The sequence below is a fragment of the Manis javanica genome, chromosome 10, assembly GCF_040802235.1.
Source record: "Manis javanica isolate MJ-LG chromosome 10, MJ_LKY, whole genome shotgun sequence".
NCBI classification, from domain to species: Eukaryota; Metazoa; Chordata; class Mammalia; order Pholidota; family Manidae; genus Manis; species Manis javanica.
Genome location: NC_133165.1, coordinates 52,915,320 through 52,930,835, shown reverse-complemented (window position 1 = coordinate 52,930,835; position 15,516 = coordinate 52,915,320). Strand labels below are relative to the sequence as shown.

Sequence of the window (15,516 nt, the reverse complement as noted above, 5' to 3'; positions counted from 1 at the left end):
TCAATACAGAGGTGAATAAAATAAAAAAAAGCAAGAGTCTCCCATCTCCCTGCTCCTAAGGATGATATGTTACATGTTTTTATAACCACTAGAGCAAGAGCACAAACAAATCAGAACCAACGACAGTTGTAAATGCCCAACATAGCCACACTAGGGTGGGTGCCTGAATACCTACACTGTCTCCTCCCCTGGGTAGTACTGTTAGCTCCCTGGTGTACCTTTCTGGAATTTTAATAAGAATACACATTCATATAGACACATAAGTGTACAGACAAACACATAGGCTTTTCATTTTTCTAAGTGAAATATGAAAACGTACTAATTATACAGCTCTGAAACTCCAGTTTCATTGTGGGCATCTTTAATATCAGCATCCATAGATCCAACTGAATCCACAGATTAATTTTAGTAGCAAAGAGTATTCCACAGTTTATCCAGCTGTCTCCTAATGATGACATTTAGGTTGTCTTCAATTAGTAAGTTTACAACTGTTGTGGAAAATAAAACAACAGGCTTAATGCTTAAGAATTATGAACTGTTGTTTATAAGAATGGCATTTCAGTAAGTAAGGAGGGCACCTGCCCAAATGAAGCAACAGCCCTGAATTGTTGTCCATAACAACCTCAAACTGCCCTCAAGAAATGCCTGGTCATTAGGATTAGCAGGTGAGAAGTGACCTTGGGACTCTCAGGTACAGACCTGGGCATTCAATGAAGAGAAATAAGAGCACTTCGTAGTTATAAATCAGCACATTTAAAAAGAGTCATTGAAAAGAGTGTGGGATATATACATTTGAAAGAAGTCCAGCTGTTTATTTAGTAAAATATTAAGGATCTATCACTCTTGCAAAGACTTAGTTTTTCCTAACTAGTGATATGAGACACCATCTTTCTGTGGAGAGCCCTTTCTTTCTCACAAAGCTAGCTACACTAAACACATTGGTATCCTTGTGCAATTATGTGGGATTGATTCTTATGGACCAGAGCAAGTTCTCAGTGATTGTTCCAAGCTCAGCATTGGCTGGGTCAGGCAAGGCAAATGAAATTAATCTCTAGTGCACTCACCACCTTCACCAGCTCCAGAGTGGTCCTTCTTCTCTCCATGCCTCCCATTCAGGGCCTTTATGCTGCCCCTTGGACTACCAGAGCCCCCAGCTTAGGGCTCTGTCCAGAGCTGCTCTTTGCAAAGCAAGACCTCCCACTGTGACCAAAAGGCATTGTGTCAGAGTGAGCCTAGGGATGGGGCCTGGGAAGGTGGAGCAACACATGAACCTATCACTTCTCTGATCACGTTAATTGGTGTCTCTGAATCTTGCTTCCACACTCCATCCTCTGATGTCTCTCACATTGTCTTAACCATTATGGTAGAAAATTACCTTTACATTTGTAGAAAAGTTGCTACTTTGGGGAAAATATGCTTAGGAGGAGTAACTATTACTATTGTGCTTCTGCTCAGAATCTAAATCCTTTCACTATCTCTTACCTTCAAACACCTGCTCTTCCTCCCCTATTCCATTGGGATGTAATCTAATCAGTTAGTTCCCACACAGTTAACCACTGGCAACTATTCATTTTCTTGACTACTTCCCTCCAGGTATTTCCCAAGTTCTCATGATCAGAAGACTCACCTGTGGTGCTTGTTAAATGTACATTACCCCAGGCCCCTCTTCTGCAGACACTGATTCAACAGCTTTTGGATGGGACCCAGGAATTTGTAATATTAGTAAGAGCCCATGTGACCCTTTTGATAAAGGAAGTTGGGAAACACTAATCTAAATGGTATTTCAGACACCTGTAACATCGAATGGAGCTTACTCCTCAGGTTACACCACAGACGCAACACATAAATCAATAATTGCAAATGCCACCCACTACTTGCACAGAATTTGAGAATTATATCACCTTTATGGAACATGGGCTGAAAACTTCTACGCATCTAAAATTACAATGAGAGATGCTTAAAAGATATGTTGATTAGGTCTCAGAAAATCTGAGTTCTTGACCTGGCCTTGATACTCAAAGTTTGGGCAAGTCGCTCTGACTCAGTTTCCCCATCTATTAAACTCCCAATTGCTATGCATTGTGACATTCTTATTAAGATCACTACTCCCTTTGACACAGAATTTCTGCTTCCAGGAATTTATCCTGAGGGTTAACCAGGGAAATAAGTGTACAAGAACGTCCATCATATTGTTGTTTGTAATGATGAGAAATTGGAAGCCATTTAATGTCCATCATTAGGGAATAGTTAAATACTGATTTATGTAGACACGGAATCCTATGTAACTTTAAATATGGTAATAGAGATATTTATGTTTGATATGGAAAATATCTATGACATACAAAGTAGTGAAAGCAGGTTACAAAACATAATTTAAACTTTGATCCCATGTTGTTGGTTTTCTAAGTGTGTGGTGTTTGCAGAAAAAGTCCATAAAATTACATACCTAAATATTAGCAGTGGAAAGATTATGGGTGACTTTTTCCTTTTCCCTATATCCTTCTGTAATTGTCTGTATTTTTTTGCAGTAGGCTTAAACTTTTATACTTTGGGAAAAATAATGCTTCATCCATTTTTTTTAAAGGTTCTTCACATACATTGCCAGGGTGATGTCCACAAAAGCCAGGAGAATGGGGTTACTTAAAGTAAAGGTTTGTTTAGCCTTCGGGATGAGAAGTACAGAACCGGGAATATAGTCAATACTGTTGTAGCAACTTTGTATGGCGACAGATGGTAACTACTTACTGTGGTGAGACTTTGTAATGTACAAAATAGTCAAATCACTATTTTGCATACCTGAAACGAATATAATACTGTATTTCAACTATACTTCAATAACAAAATCTATACTTAAATGAAAACAAAGGAAAGACTGTTATTTAAAGGTGGTGTGAACAAAAGGTGTCCTTTCCTCAATAAAGCCTATCACCCTCTTTCACTCTACATTGGAGTTGTAAATATTTTGTCCAAAAGATCCAAATTTTTCCCAGGGTTATGGAGAAAAACACATATTCATTCACCTGGAGTCAATTGTAGGGAAGCCTCGTGTCATGGCTGGCCCAGAGAGTAGCTGGTGGAATACCCAAAGGCAGGTGTCAGAAAGGGCAGAATTCTGCTTTTCTTAGGCATTCCAGAAAGCCTCTCCCTTCCCAAATCCCTCCCTCTCAGCTGGAAGAGCTGGAGAAGATTCAGGTGTTTCCAGTGGGGAGAGGGTGGGGTCATAGCCTGCTTCCTGCTATAAAAGCACAGAGAAGGCCAGCCCTTCACTTGGTTGATTTGGTGGTGCCTTTGGCCATGGTGCACAGGCAGAGAGGAGATTATGGAAGACCCTCGAGCCGGTTCCATGCAGGCTGGAGGTGATTAATTTGGGGGCAGAGGGAGGGGATGCAATGGCCTCATCTGCTTACGTTTATTCTTCCTTAACTCTCTCCCCTACCCCCTTCCAGCGCCTACAGGTCATTTTTGCTCTTCTTGGCTCTTGTGACTTCGGTGAGCTCAGTAGGTGTTATTCCACTGGTGAAACTTATCTTCCCAGGTATGTCTCTTGGGTGAGGGAAATGCCCTTAGCATCTCTTGAACAAGTTGCAGCTAGAGTGCCTAGATAGCCATGAAACACAAATTTGAATCAGATGATCTCTATCATCCCCTTTCTCACCTTGACTTTTTTTTTCTCACTAGATTTTTCCATTGCTTACCGATGGCTTGCTATATTAGCTAAAAGAAAGAGCTTGCAAAAATACCTGTACTACATATTCCCTCACTGCCTCAAGCTTTGTGGCATCCACAACACTAAGCCCCCATTTCTAGGAGTGGTTCTCTTCACACATAAGCTCATGTTTAAGGGATGCATCAACAGAACAAGACAAAATTGGAGCTGTTTTGCTTGAAATGAGTTTATTTGAAGCTTTCATCTGTGCTAGAGGATGCATAGTGGCAGATTATAGACAGATTTCTAGTCCCAAAAAAGTGTCCTTGGGCTTACCCAGAGCAATTTTTAAACTTCAAACTGAAAAAAATCTTTAGGCAAAATTTTGTTCTCCTGTTCTTCAGACATACTATCCCTATCTCCATTGGCATCAGTATCAAGGTTTGAGCCTGGCTCCTGCATGTGTGTTTAACTCTAATCCACATATCCCTGGAGTGCTTCAGAAAGCCCTAGGCACAGAATTGATACCTTCCTTACAGTTCTTGGTATCTTGAGTTGTAGTAATGTCTCTCTTACCAATATGTGAGCTCCCTGAAAGTAGGAGACAAGCATTGCCTCTCACAACCAGCATCCTTTCCTGATGCCTATTAGAGAGGAGAGGTCCTTCCATACACTTCTGTAGGAATCATGTCCCCTGTAGCTCAAAGGGGCCCTAAATGCTATCTTTGCTTTTCAGGTACTGTTACTTGCCATCAAAATAGAATGACAGTGGAGTTTCCAAGAAATCTTAAGGAGTGGCACGCTTCTGTGGTAGGTAGGTAATGTGTACATTCTCACTTTAGTCTTAGTAGAAAGCCCTTAGCTCAAGGTAAGCCCCACTTTCTGGAGCACCTGGTGTCCAGTTCCCATGATGTCACCTTGTCTTTCCTTAGAAACCTCTTATCTCAGAATCCCCTGGGAAATTTTTAGCTATAAATCACAGCATCTCTCAAAGCATGGGTCACATCACTCAATTTGGACCTTAAGAATGAATTGGCAGTCTTGGCTATGTAGTTTTCATCGACTCTTATCACTGAAATGTACTTTTTGCTCATCCTTTGTCCAAACTACTCCGGTTTCTGCAGATCCCTTAGGTCTTGAAATGCTGAACTGCACTTATGACCTAGACCTAGAAAATTTCATCCTGAAGGCCCCATATGAGACCTGTACCAGGAGATTGGTAAGTAACTGCTCTGAGGAGTGATTTGGGAAGTAGCAACCTGTTAAGGATATAGGCTTTGGAGTAGAGCAGTGGTTCTCCACCAGAGTGACTTTTTTTTCCTGCCCAGAAGATATTTGACAATGTCTAGAGACATCTTTGGAGACATGTGGTTATCACAACTGGAGGGGATGGAGGTTGCTGCTGGCACCAAGTGGGTACAAACCAAAGATGCTGCAAATAGCCTACACTGAACAGAGTGGTCCCCCTGTAACAGAATTATCAGGCCTGAAATGCCAGTGTACTGAGGGTGAGAAGCCTTGGAGTTGAGGCCTTGGGCTTGAGTCCTGGCTCTGCCACTATCTAGCTATGATCTTGGGCAAGTTAAGCTAAATTTTCTAAGTATCTGCTTGCCATAGGGAAATGGGGGTTATGGTATCCTCTCCAAAGGGTATCCAGAGATTAATGATATGCAAATGGAGGACTTGGCATAGCACCTAAACACAACAAATGCCCACACTGAGCTATCTTGATCTGTAACCCCCATGGAAAGTGGGAAGCTATTTGGTGCTTGCAAATTGAAAACACTAGCCTGTAAAGACAGGTGTTGGAAAGCAAGCAGCAGCTGAGCCATAATGTTTTCTCTATTGTCAAGCAACAGTACTGCCCAGTCAGGGTTATCAGGAGCAGTAAAAGCAACCTACCTAAGCAGTTTTCAAGATTTCGTGTGCAAAGAATCATTCAGAACTTGAAAAGCACAGATTGAGTTCACTTAGTTGGTGAGTTAGTAGGTCTGCAGTACCTCCTAGAAATTGGCATACTTAACAGGCCACTTCAACTGATTCTACAGTGACAATCTCCAGTAGTTCAATATTTCCTTCTGAAACAGCCCTTTCTAACTTTGGAAGTTTAGAGTTGCATTCCTTTAGACTAGGGGTTTGTAAACTACAACCTGTGGATGGCCACATTCAGCCCATAGCCCATGGCCTCTCTGTGTGTGTGAGTGATGGTCCTTAAGCTAAGAACAGCTTTTATGTTTTTAGAGTCTTTAAAAAGTACATACTAGAAATTCTATATGGCCTACGAAGCCTAAAACATCTAACACTTAGCAGAAAGCTGACTGACCCCTACTTTACACTAAGCTCCCTAAGCCAGAGGAAACATCGAAGATGGCTCTGCTTAGCACCTAGTACAAGGGCTGCTACATAGTGCTCCGGAAGTGTTTGAGTGCCTTGGTAGAGGCTCCAAACGAGCCAGGACCGTGATACTCAGACAGAGTAAATAGAAGGACATAAAAACTGAACACGAAGCTCAAGGAACTGTTCTCTACCAATGCATGAGTCTTTCCTGGGATAGTGAAGAGGGCTAGCTATAGTCTCCTGGTAGAGAAATGAAGTGCCTTCCAGAACCCGTGATACTAGTAGCCTTAAGGGCTTTGCTGCTCCGCTGGGTTAGAAGATATTCTGGAGTCACCTTTCCCACTGAGGTACTGATACTGTTCTTCTATGCCATATGTACACAGCTTGACCAGTACCAGATGACCATCAGACTCATGGACAACAGTGCTTTCAGACATGAGGCTTCTATTTATCAGATCAGCTGTCCAGTTATGCAGAAGGAAACTCATGAGCATTCAGGATCCACAATGTGCATGAAGGACTTCATGTCTGTGAGTGAAACAGGCTGACAGCTGCTGCTCATTGGCTACCACAGGAGAAGTGTGGCAGCCTAGACAGTGCTAAGGAATCCTCTATTCACTATTTATTTGCTGTGTGGCTGTAGAGTGAATCCTTAATCACACTGAGCCTTTGTTTCCAAGTCTAAAGCGGGGACAATGACATTTACCTCATAGTGTGGCTCTAAGAATTGACTGAGAAGGTATATTCAGTGCTCAGCACATTATTTCTCAATAATAGAAAGGATTAAATTGGCAGCAACAATCACATTTATATATTTGATAAACTCAGTACCTAACATGTGCCCTATGACAGGTGCTAGGAAATAGTAAATGAGTCAAAACAGCCCAATCATATAGTTCATGGATTTTATAGTCTTAACAGCTAATAATGAAAATGGACAAAAAATATTCATACTTATAGCAATGATGGAACTGCATGGCTTGACATAATACTTAACTTCTCTGGATATAATAAGCTATGCATCTAAGACCTTAAATCTCAACTCCCAACTAGAAGGGAGCTTAGAAATTCCAATTGCCTTTGGGTCTTAAAAGCTCAAAGAGTGAATGATTAAGGGCACAGCTAGTATTCATAACTGGTCCTGTGCTTCTCCTGCTATATGCCACTAGTAAGAACTATATGGCTGTTGCTCTGGGTGTTTTCTGCATACTGTCAGACAGCACCATTTCAGAAACCCTCTTCCCAGTCAAAGCCTCACTCATGATTTTTTTTTCTTCCAGTTTACCTTTAACGTTTTTCCTGGCATGGCTGATGAAAGTACGGTATGAAAACAATTATTTAAGTTACAGCCTAAGTAACTATTTTTCTATATTAAATTTCAATCGTGTATTGCTTCAATCCTGATTTAAAAATATTAAATAGATGACAATAGTTTTGGGATTAAGGTGAGCTCTCTAAATGAAACTTTAACTTTAGAATCCCCAGTCTCAGATGGGATGGATCTTTGAGGTTGGTGATGGTACAAGAGCCCAAAATCTGACCATTCAGGAGGCTTTGACACAAGGATACAATCTCCTGATTGATGGCCAGAAGATGATCATCCAAGTGTCATTCAATGCCACTGGAGTAACTCAGTACGTGGTAGGTATGAGTCTTCTTGTACCACCCTCCAGGCAAGACCAATATTTCTATATCCCAGTGTGATCTTGACCATGTCTTCAAATTGACAATACGACTCAACAGGTATCTGAATGCCTACTATGTGTCAAGCATTGCATTGAATATTAAAGATACACTGGTAACAAAACCAATATGGTCCTCACTTCAATCTGTTCTCCCTCTTCCCCATAGATCTAAATCTACTGTATAATGTAGAGCTAGGATACTACTCAAGATCTGTTAAGATTTTATAGGTGTTCTGCTTGTCTTCATTGTCCTATACTGTGTTTGGCAGATATTGGTGCTTTTGGAACAAACGATCAAGAACTAAGTTAAATGAGTTAATGTGCCTAAGTATTCTAAACAGGTCTTGCCATATAAATGTTCAAATGACAGCCATCTTAGCAAAATACTCATTTTAACATAGAGTGTAGACGATCACTGAGTCTTGTAAATAATTTCTCTGAATGCTAATACCATAAAATAGTCATAAAATAAGAGCATGTTTTGCTCATATTTGCCTAGAAACAATCAGCTACAAGTCATATCAGTAGACAATGCTACCTTGCCAGATATTACAAAATAGAAGACTTTGAAACTAGAGCACCTACAGAAAAATCTCTGGACAAAATGTCTAAATTCCTCTTGGGCCAAAATAGTGCCTAATTCCTGAGCATATGCTTGCCTTGACTATTCTTTTAGCATTGGTTAGAAACTCAAGTAAACCAGTGTTGTTGTTTTTAATGCTCCCTCCCACCCCTAGGAAGGTAAAAGTCATCTCTACACAGTGCCTCTGAAGCTCACGCACATATCCCTTGGGCAGAAGATCATCTTATCAACACAAGTGATTTGCATGTCAGGTAAGGCCCTAGGAAGGTAACTCCAGTTGCGGGAAACACTGTTCTGGAAGTTCACAGCTGATCATGGGTATTTTTGGTCATTCTTTCTAGGTCCTGTGACCTGTAATGCCACACACGTGACTCTCACTATACCAGAGTTTCCTGGGAAGTTAAAATCCGTGAGCTTTGAAAATAAGAACATTGCAGTGAGCCAGTTGTACAACAATGGGATTGATATAGAAGCAACAAATGGCTTGAGATTACACTTCAGCAAAGCTCTTTTCAAAACAAAAGTATGTTCTGTTGTCAACCATTGAGCTTTATGGAAACCTGACTTGAAGCATAGTTTTCTAGGTAACCTGATACAGCTGATGACCTGTAATTGCCAGTATAATCGACTTAAACTTTGGAAGACTGTATTTGATCACTTTGCATAAGCAAATGCTCAAGTAACTGAAATTTACTCTAAGACCAAGCCTGTTTAACTATTGCAATGGACATTTGCCTAAGTTTTTCTCAGCTCAGTGAATAGTACAAACTGCTTCTCAAGTTTCTAATGAAAAACCTCTCATGCCCTATTAAAACAGGACAGCTTGATCCACACAACAATTGTCCTCACAGGGCCATTATTGACTGATACAATTGCAGGGACATTATAGAGCTATCTAATGTTGGTATGTGGGTTTTACAATAACATGTAAGATTTAGAGTCTGAACTATGAATTAAGACTTGGCTTGTCAAGGTACTAACTCTTGTTTGGAATTTGATCTATTAGCTCAAGCTTTAGAATCTAGTACAAAGAGCACGCAGTGCTGGGTACTCCAGGGCATGAGTTTAAAGCAATAAATTTCCTGCCTAAGGAAGCAGCCTGATCTGGGAAGTGAGGTCACTTGCTCTGGCTTAAACCAGCATAAGTCTGGAGGATGCCCTGCAGGTATTCAATGCACTTCCTTCCTGCCTCTCTGTGTTCAAGGAGCCTACAGACTGTGGCTGCTAATTGACATTCTTCCTGTTTCAGTTCTATGAAAAATGCCTACCATATCAGTTCTACTTGCCTTCACTCAAGCTGACCTTCTTCTTTAAACTGGAGATAGTATCCATGGTGATTTATCCTGAGTGTATCTGTGAGTCATCAGCTTCTATAGGTAAAGACATTTAAAAATCATTTTCTACATTCTTTCTCTATCAGCTCTTGTGCATGTGGAAAGGTATATAGAAATTTAGACTCTATTGCTTACACTCTGAAGAAATGAAAGACTGGTCAAGATCAGAAATCAGTCTGGTTGCTATGATAGGACCCTAAGGACAACATTTCCATAATGTAGATCTTACTGTTCATGTTGAAGTAACCTCAATAAATCATTAGGAGCCTTACTTCACCATCTATAGATTGCCTGAAGCCTATAACTGGAGGGACTCTAAAACTTCAAACTTCTGCAAATTCTTCAAAGAATATGGAAGTTCGTGTTTTTGTTTGCTGACCTGCTTCAGGTCAAGCCAAACAGGAAAATAGTTCATGCCTTAATTTCCCCCCAAGACCATTCAGGCTTTGTGAGTCTTAAAAGAATGGACAAAATGAGACAAGGCCTTACATTTTAAGCCACGAATAATCAACCCTTCAGTCAGTTTAGCCCCTCATCAGGGTTTCCTCATGGGTCTCTTACCCCACATAGCACTGCTTTCCACATCTGTTCCTTCTTCCTTTGGATGAAAAGCTACTCTATATGAACAAAGGACTTAACCATTTTCTAGGCAATTTAGGCTTATAACTCAAGCTGATTATCAAGGTATTTTCCCGCATAAAGACTTAAGACAAATTCTGGTGCCTCCTGGTGAAAAATGCAAACTTCTCCCTGTTTGCACTAGAAGGTTGGTAGATGATAGTATTCACAGGACAAATTTCTTTAAACTCTCACTATAATCTAGTTACAGGTGACCTGTGTACCCAGGATGGGTTTATGGATGTCGAGGTCTACAGTCACCAGACAAAACCAGCTCTCAACTTGGATACTCTCAGGGTGGGAGACTCATCTTGCCAGCCTACCTTCAAGGCTCTGTCTCGGGGGTTGGTATGGTTTCACATACCCCTGAATGGATGTGGAACAAGACATAAGGTTAGTACTGGCAGTCTGGCAAGAGGTTGAGACTTATCTTTGAGATAACTAGTTAACCACTTTCTCTAACCTTTCTCTAACTTCAAGTTCAAGGATGACAAAGTCATCTATGAAAACGAAATACATGCTCTCTGGGCAGATCTTCCTTCAAGCACAATTTCCAGAGAAAGTGAATTCAGGTGTGATAAATTTGCTACTTGACTTTTTAAGCTCCAGATTTAATTCAAGCAATTTCCTATCTAAAGTTGTGCTACCTCCCTTGCTCCCACCTTACAGGATGACAGTGACATGCTATTACAGCAGGGATGACATGCTAATAAAAACCAATGTCAAAAGTTTTCCTCCTCCAGTGGCCTCAGTGAAGCCAGGTCCACTTGCTCTGACTCTGCAAACCTATCCAGGTGAGATATTACAACCTAAGAAATCTGCTTAAATACTTTCAGGGAATTCTTCCCTAAAATGAACTTCCTGACACTGCCAGACTAATGCAATAGTAGCAATTCTTAAGTGCCTGTTGCAATCATCAACTACTTGAGTGCTAAAGAGGCTTCCATCTATTTCAGATAACTCTTACCTGCAACCTTATGGAGATAAGGAGTACCCTGTGGTGAGATACCTCCGCCAATCAATTTACCTGGAAGTGCGAATCCTAAATAGGACTGACCCCAACATCAAGCTGGTCTTAGATGACTGCTGGGCAACAGCCACCATGGATCCAGCTTCTTTCCCTCAGTGGAATATTGTCATGGATGGGTAGGTATTCTGCAGATGTAAGGTAGCCCCAACTGATCTGCCAAAAATTGCCAGTGAAGACAGAACAAAACCCTAAGCTTCAGAAGAGTCTGTCACTTAATTTTGTCCTTGGTTCTTAATAACCAGTCCTTGGTCTAATAGTGTGACTATGCTTTCCTATTACCCTTAAATCTAAAAGAATAAGATTATCTCCAAGGAAGTCTGGCTCTAATACCCTTTGTCTGGAGAGAATAGGTCTCTAGTTCCTATCCACTTGCCCTGTAATCTGCATGTATTACTTGAACCTCATCACTCCATAACAGACTAGCCACTTCACGAAGAAACCCAACTTGCTGCGAAAATAACTAGCTCAAAGTAATATTAAATAGTAGGATTTCAATGTTTCTGACACTAGACGTGAACACCATAGTTGTGTTAGAATCTGGACCTGAGTACCACCTTTTGAATAAGCCCAGCCCACCCACCATCTCAGATACCTAGGTGTCATCTTACCTAGGCTACAAGCATTCTCCAGAGGACACATCAGTAAGCCACAAGCCCACCTTTCCCCTGACCCCTCCCCTCAAAGAGCCCACCAGAGCCCTGGCCATAAAAAGCCTCTTGGCCTTTTAGAAACTCTCTTTCCTTTGTTCTGCTGGCCAGAACAGAGGTCTCTCTCAGGTTCAGCAATAAACCTGCTTGGACTGTTGAGTTTGCATCCCCTCTTTTTCTTTGATCTACCCCCTCTTTTCTTCAATCTATTCCCTCTATTCCTTTCAAGTTGACTACACACTCATGCACTAGTATCCTCTCAGCTCTGCCCTCAGGGGTCTGCACCTGCATGTAACTGCACCTTATTTCCTTGAAGCTGTTGTAATCTGTTGCTAAACTCTTAACTTCCAGGTACAATCCTGTCCCAGGACCATGTGTAGCCAGTGCATTCACACAGCTTAGTTTTTTACTTCCTTAAAGACCTGTTCAAGTATCTCCTTCCCTATGAAGCCAACCCTGGTCTAAATCTTTCCTTAGTACTTACCACCTAACACACTACTCTCTTTATAGCCATCACTCCCTGCCAGCATCTAAGATATAAAATGGCAGTTTTCTACCTTTTCTTTTTTGGCTACTGACACATACTAATTGCTTGAGATATAATAGGTACTTAGTTTAGTAAGAATTAAGTCAGTGTCATCTGGAGATGCATCTGAAGATTTGTAGCTCTTGATGAGTCCAGCTGGCAAATAGTTATATTTTACTATGTTAATTTAAATACCTAACATGGAAAACATATGACTTACCAGGTATTTTTGGAAAGGCCAAGTCAGAAAGTGGTATATTAAGTAAACGTTACAGGTACAGAGGTAGAATAGTAGTCCTGAAGGTGTTATACAGTGTTTACCCAAATTCACTCATGTGTTAGACTCTGGTGGGGAAAGTGGCTAATGTCCTTCCCTGGTGTGTGCCTCTAGCTGTGAATACAGCCTGGACAGCCACAGAACCACCTTCCATCCAGTTGGCTCCTCCGTGACCCATCCTAATCACTATCAGAGGTTTGATGTGAAGACCTTTGCCTTCGTATCAGAGGCCCAAGTGCTCTCCAGCCTGGTAAGTGATTAACAAGTCACCTGGGCCAGGTAAATGTGGGTGCATCAATTCCACTTCACTCCTCTCCCATCCCCAGGTCTATTTCCACTGCAGCGTTTTGATCTGCAATCAACTCTCTCTTGACTCCCCTCTGTGTTCTGTGACTTGCCCTGCCTCATCCAGACACAGGCGAGGTAAAAATGTTGTCATTGTTATATTGAGTCTTACTCAAAGCAAGTCTCTTCCCTGAAAGAACTGAAGGCTTTAAATGAGGATGAGTGCCTTGGCAGGATTCTTCACCCAGTCCCAAGAGACCTTCTTAGCCCTGCCTTACCCAGACGATGAACCTGAGATGGCAGTAAGGCATATGCCTCTCCTGCAGAGGCAGGCAAAACTACATGGAAGTACAGGGAACTCCATGTAGATCTGTACTAAGTATTTCACAGATACCTTGCACCCTGACTCGCCATTCCAGAGGTCCCACACTAACTCTTATCTGTCCAGCCACAGGGGCCACTGATGAAGAGAAAACAGTAGTGAGTCTCCCTGGACCCATCCTCCTATTGGCAGATGGTGCTTCACTCAGAGGTATGGATTTAAAGCCTAGTGTGCTTCCTGGGCTCAAGTTCTCAGCTTTGTCAGATTTAATTATATATAATTGATACACTCATAGTAAAACAAATGAATAATAATCTCTTTTCCCAGTGATAGCTTCTTTTAAGTCTCCCATGTACTCTTTCAAAAATACCCCCTTAACACAAGCAGGATCACAAATTTTACCTGTTCTGACTTTTGTTTTAACCATCCTGATTCTGTACAGAGAGCCTACCTCACTGCTAGCAGCTATATAGGATTCCATCCACGCAGCTTAGTCATGGTCTTCATTCATTAACACCTAGCTTGCTTCCAGTTTTGTCATTAATGCCATGGTAGAATCCTCCCATCTTTGCCTACTACACAAATTAAGGATGTTTCTAAAAGTGGGACTAATAAGTCAGAAGGCATGTGCCTTACTACTGTCGAACTTCAGTCTGTACTAGACTAGATTCCTGTTAATAGCCTTTATCTTCATCCCAGATGGTCCTAAATTTAGGCCAAGAATTCAAAATTAAGCTGTCTTAAATCCCTAACTAATAACCTGCAAGAAATCATGTACCTGGGGCAGATAACCATATCTATTAGTGCCAGATCTTTGCATTAAAAACAGGCTGGGACTCTAAGATCCTTTAGGTATCAGCTCATTATGATGTGGTAAAAGTGGGAAGTGGGAACAGTAGTGGCAATGGAGCAGGGAGGGGAGGAGAGTGGCCCAAGGGGTAAGATACATCCTGTTGTAAGGTTCCTAAACATGTCCTTTTGAGGCTTAATTTCACTTCTCCAGGGTGCCTAAGGCTTCAACTTCTGCCTTTGATTGAAATATGATCTTAAGACAATATCTGTTTCCTCTCCAGATATAGTGGACTCTAAAGGGTACAGGACTGCAGGACACATTGCTTTAAAAACTATGGTTGCTGTGGCTGCCTTAGCAGGTGTTGTGGCAACCCTAGGCCTTGCCGGATACCTACACAAGAAAAGAACCATGAAGTAAAATCACTGTTTGGATTTTCAAATAAAGCAGTTGAAGTAAACCTCTTGCTTCTATCTACTCTTTAAGATAAGAGAGAATTCAAAGATTGTTCTTTGCAGTCCTTTTAAAGTGAATGTGGTACCTTTCCACCATCCTCAGGGCAGGCTTTGTTCTATGTGGATGTAAATAAAGGAAATTTATGACTTAATTGCTTCCTGTATTGGTTTTTTTCTGGCTCCCACCCCCAAAACTGGCAGTACCAGGGATTTCAATAGTGGGGCTTAGCTACAGCCTACTCCTGGGGTGAATTTAGGTGACTTTTATCCTTCCATCTGTATATACAAGATGGGGTGGGGGCCAAGAAGTCACCCTTAATTGGCATAATTTCCAGGGGTTTCTAAGGAAGTAATCTAGTCTTCCTACTAATAGTAGGAAGCAGGACATACTCTGTAGGCTTACTAACTCAAATTACTCAAGCAGACTCTTCCCTGAGAAAGTAAAGGGTTTAGTTATTCTTCCCCATATTCCCAATCCAATTAAAGACCAGCAATCCCCTTTGGGGAAGGAAAAGGAATATAAGGTTCTAGCTTCCTTAGGTACATTATGACATTCTTAGTCTCATTAGGACTCTGCAGCTGAACCCCAGCCTCTGAGCTAAGCTTGAAGAGCTATGTTCCCACTATCTACATTCCATTATTACCTCTTCCTTAGGATTTTTTTTTCTGAGGGTGCCCCATCTTTTACTAGGCTGCAATTACATATCAATATGACTAGTACTTGTTTCACATTGTAGCTCTATCAGACCATTTCAAGATATAATTATTTCTATGTTAGTTATCGTTCAACTAGAAAAAGTCGAGATTCAAACCAGAGTTTGCTAGGAAAAAAGCTGTGACACTTAAATCTCTGTACCGCAGGGAGGTGAAAATAGAATCTTCAGTGTTTGTAGTTTTCAACCCTCAATTAGGTTGCTGTACTCTTGGGTTTTTCAAAACCTTGAGGAAACAATATTCTATATACTTGGTCATCTTATGACA

General features: G+C 41.2%; 1 protein-coding gene across 1 annotated transcript; it reads left to right on the top strand.

The window, feature by feature from the left end:
• Positions 1 to 3,275: 3,275 nt before the first annotated feature.
• ZP2 (zona pellucida glycoprotein 2) lies at positions 3,276 to 14,941 on the top strand. Its single transcript, XM_017643676.3, has 18 exons — positions 3,276 to 3,356; positions 3,447 to 3,535; positions 4,383 to 4,460; positions 4,771 to 4,865; positions 6,367 to 6,513; positions 7,264 to 7,305; positions 7,460 to 7,624; positions 8,406 to 8,502; positions 8,593 to 8,774; positions 9,501 to 9,627; positions 10,409 to 10,596; positions 10,684 to 10,775; positions 10,873 to 10,997; positions 11,160 to 11,349; positions 12,798 to 12,933; positions 13,010 to 13,106; positions 13,417 to 13,500; positions 14,364 to 14,941. The coding sequence occupies exons 1-18, from the start codon at positions 3,295 to 3,297 to the stop codon at positions 14,498 to 14,500; spliced, it is 2,133 nt and encodes a 710-aa protein (XP_017499165.3). The 5' UTR covers positions 3,276 to 3,294; the 3' UTR covers positions 14,501 to 14,941.
• Positions 14,942 to 15,516: the final 575 nt, after the last annotated feature.

Bases quoted from the DNA above. Each gene is read 5' to 3' on its own strand.
- ZP2 (XM_017643676.3), top strand. From the start codon at position 3,295: ATGGTGCACAGGCAGAGAGGAGATTATGGAAGACCCTCGAGCCGGTTC. The intron at 3,536-4,382 runs GTATGTCTCTTG...TTTGCTTTTCAG, and splicing joins GGTGAAACTTATCTTCCCAG to GTACTGTTACTTGCCATCAA. The intron at 7,625-8,405 runs GTAGGTATGAGT...TCCCACCCCTAG, and splicing joins CTGGAGTAACTCAGTACGTG to GAAGGTAAAAGTCATCTCTA.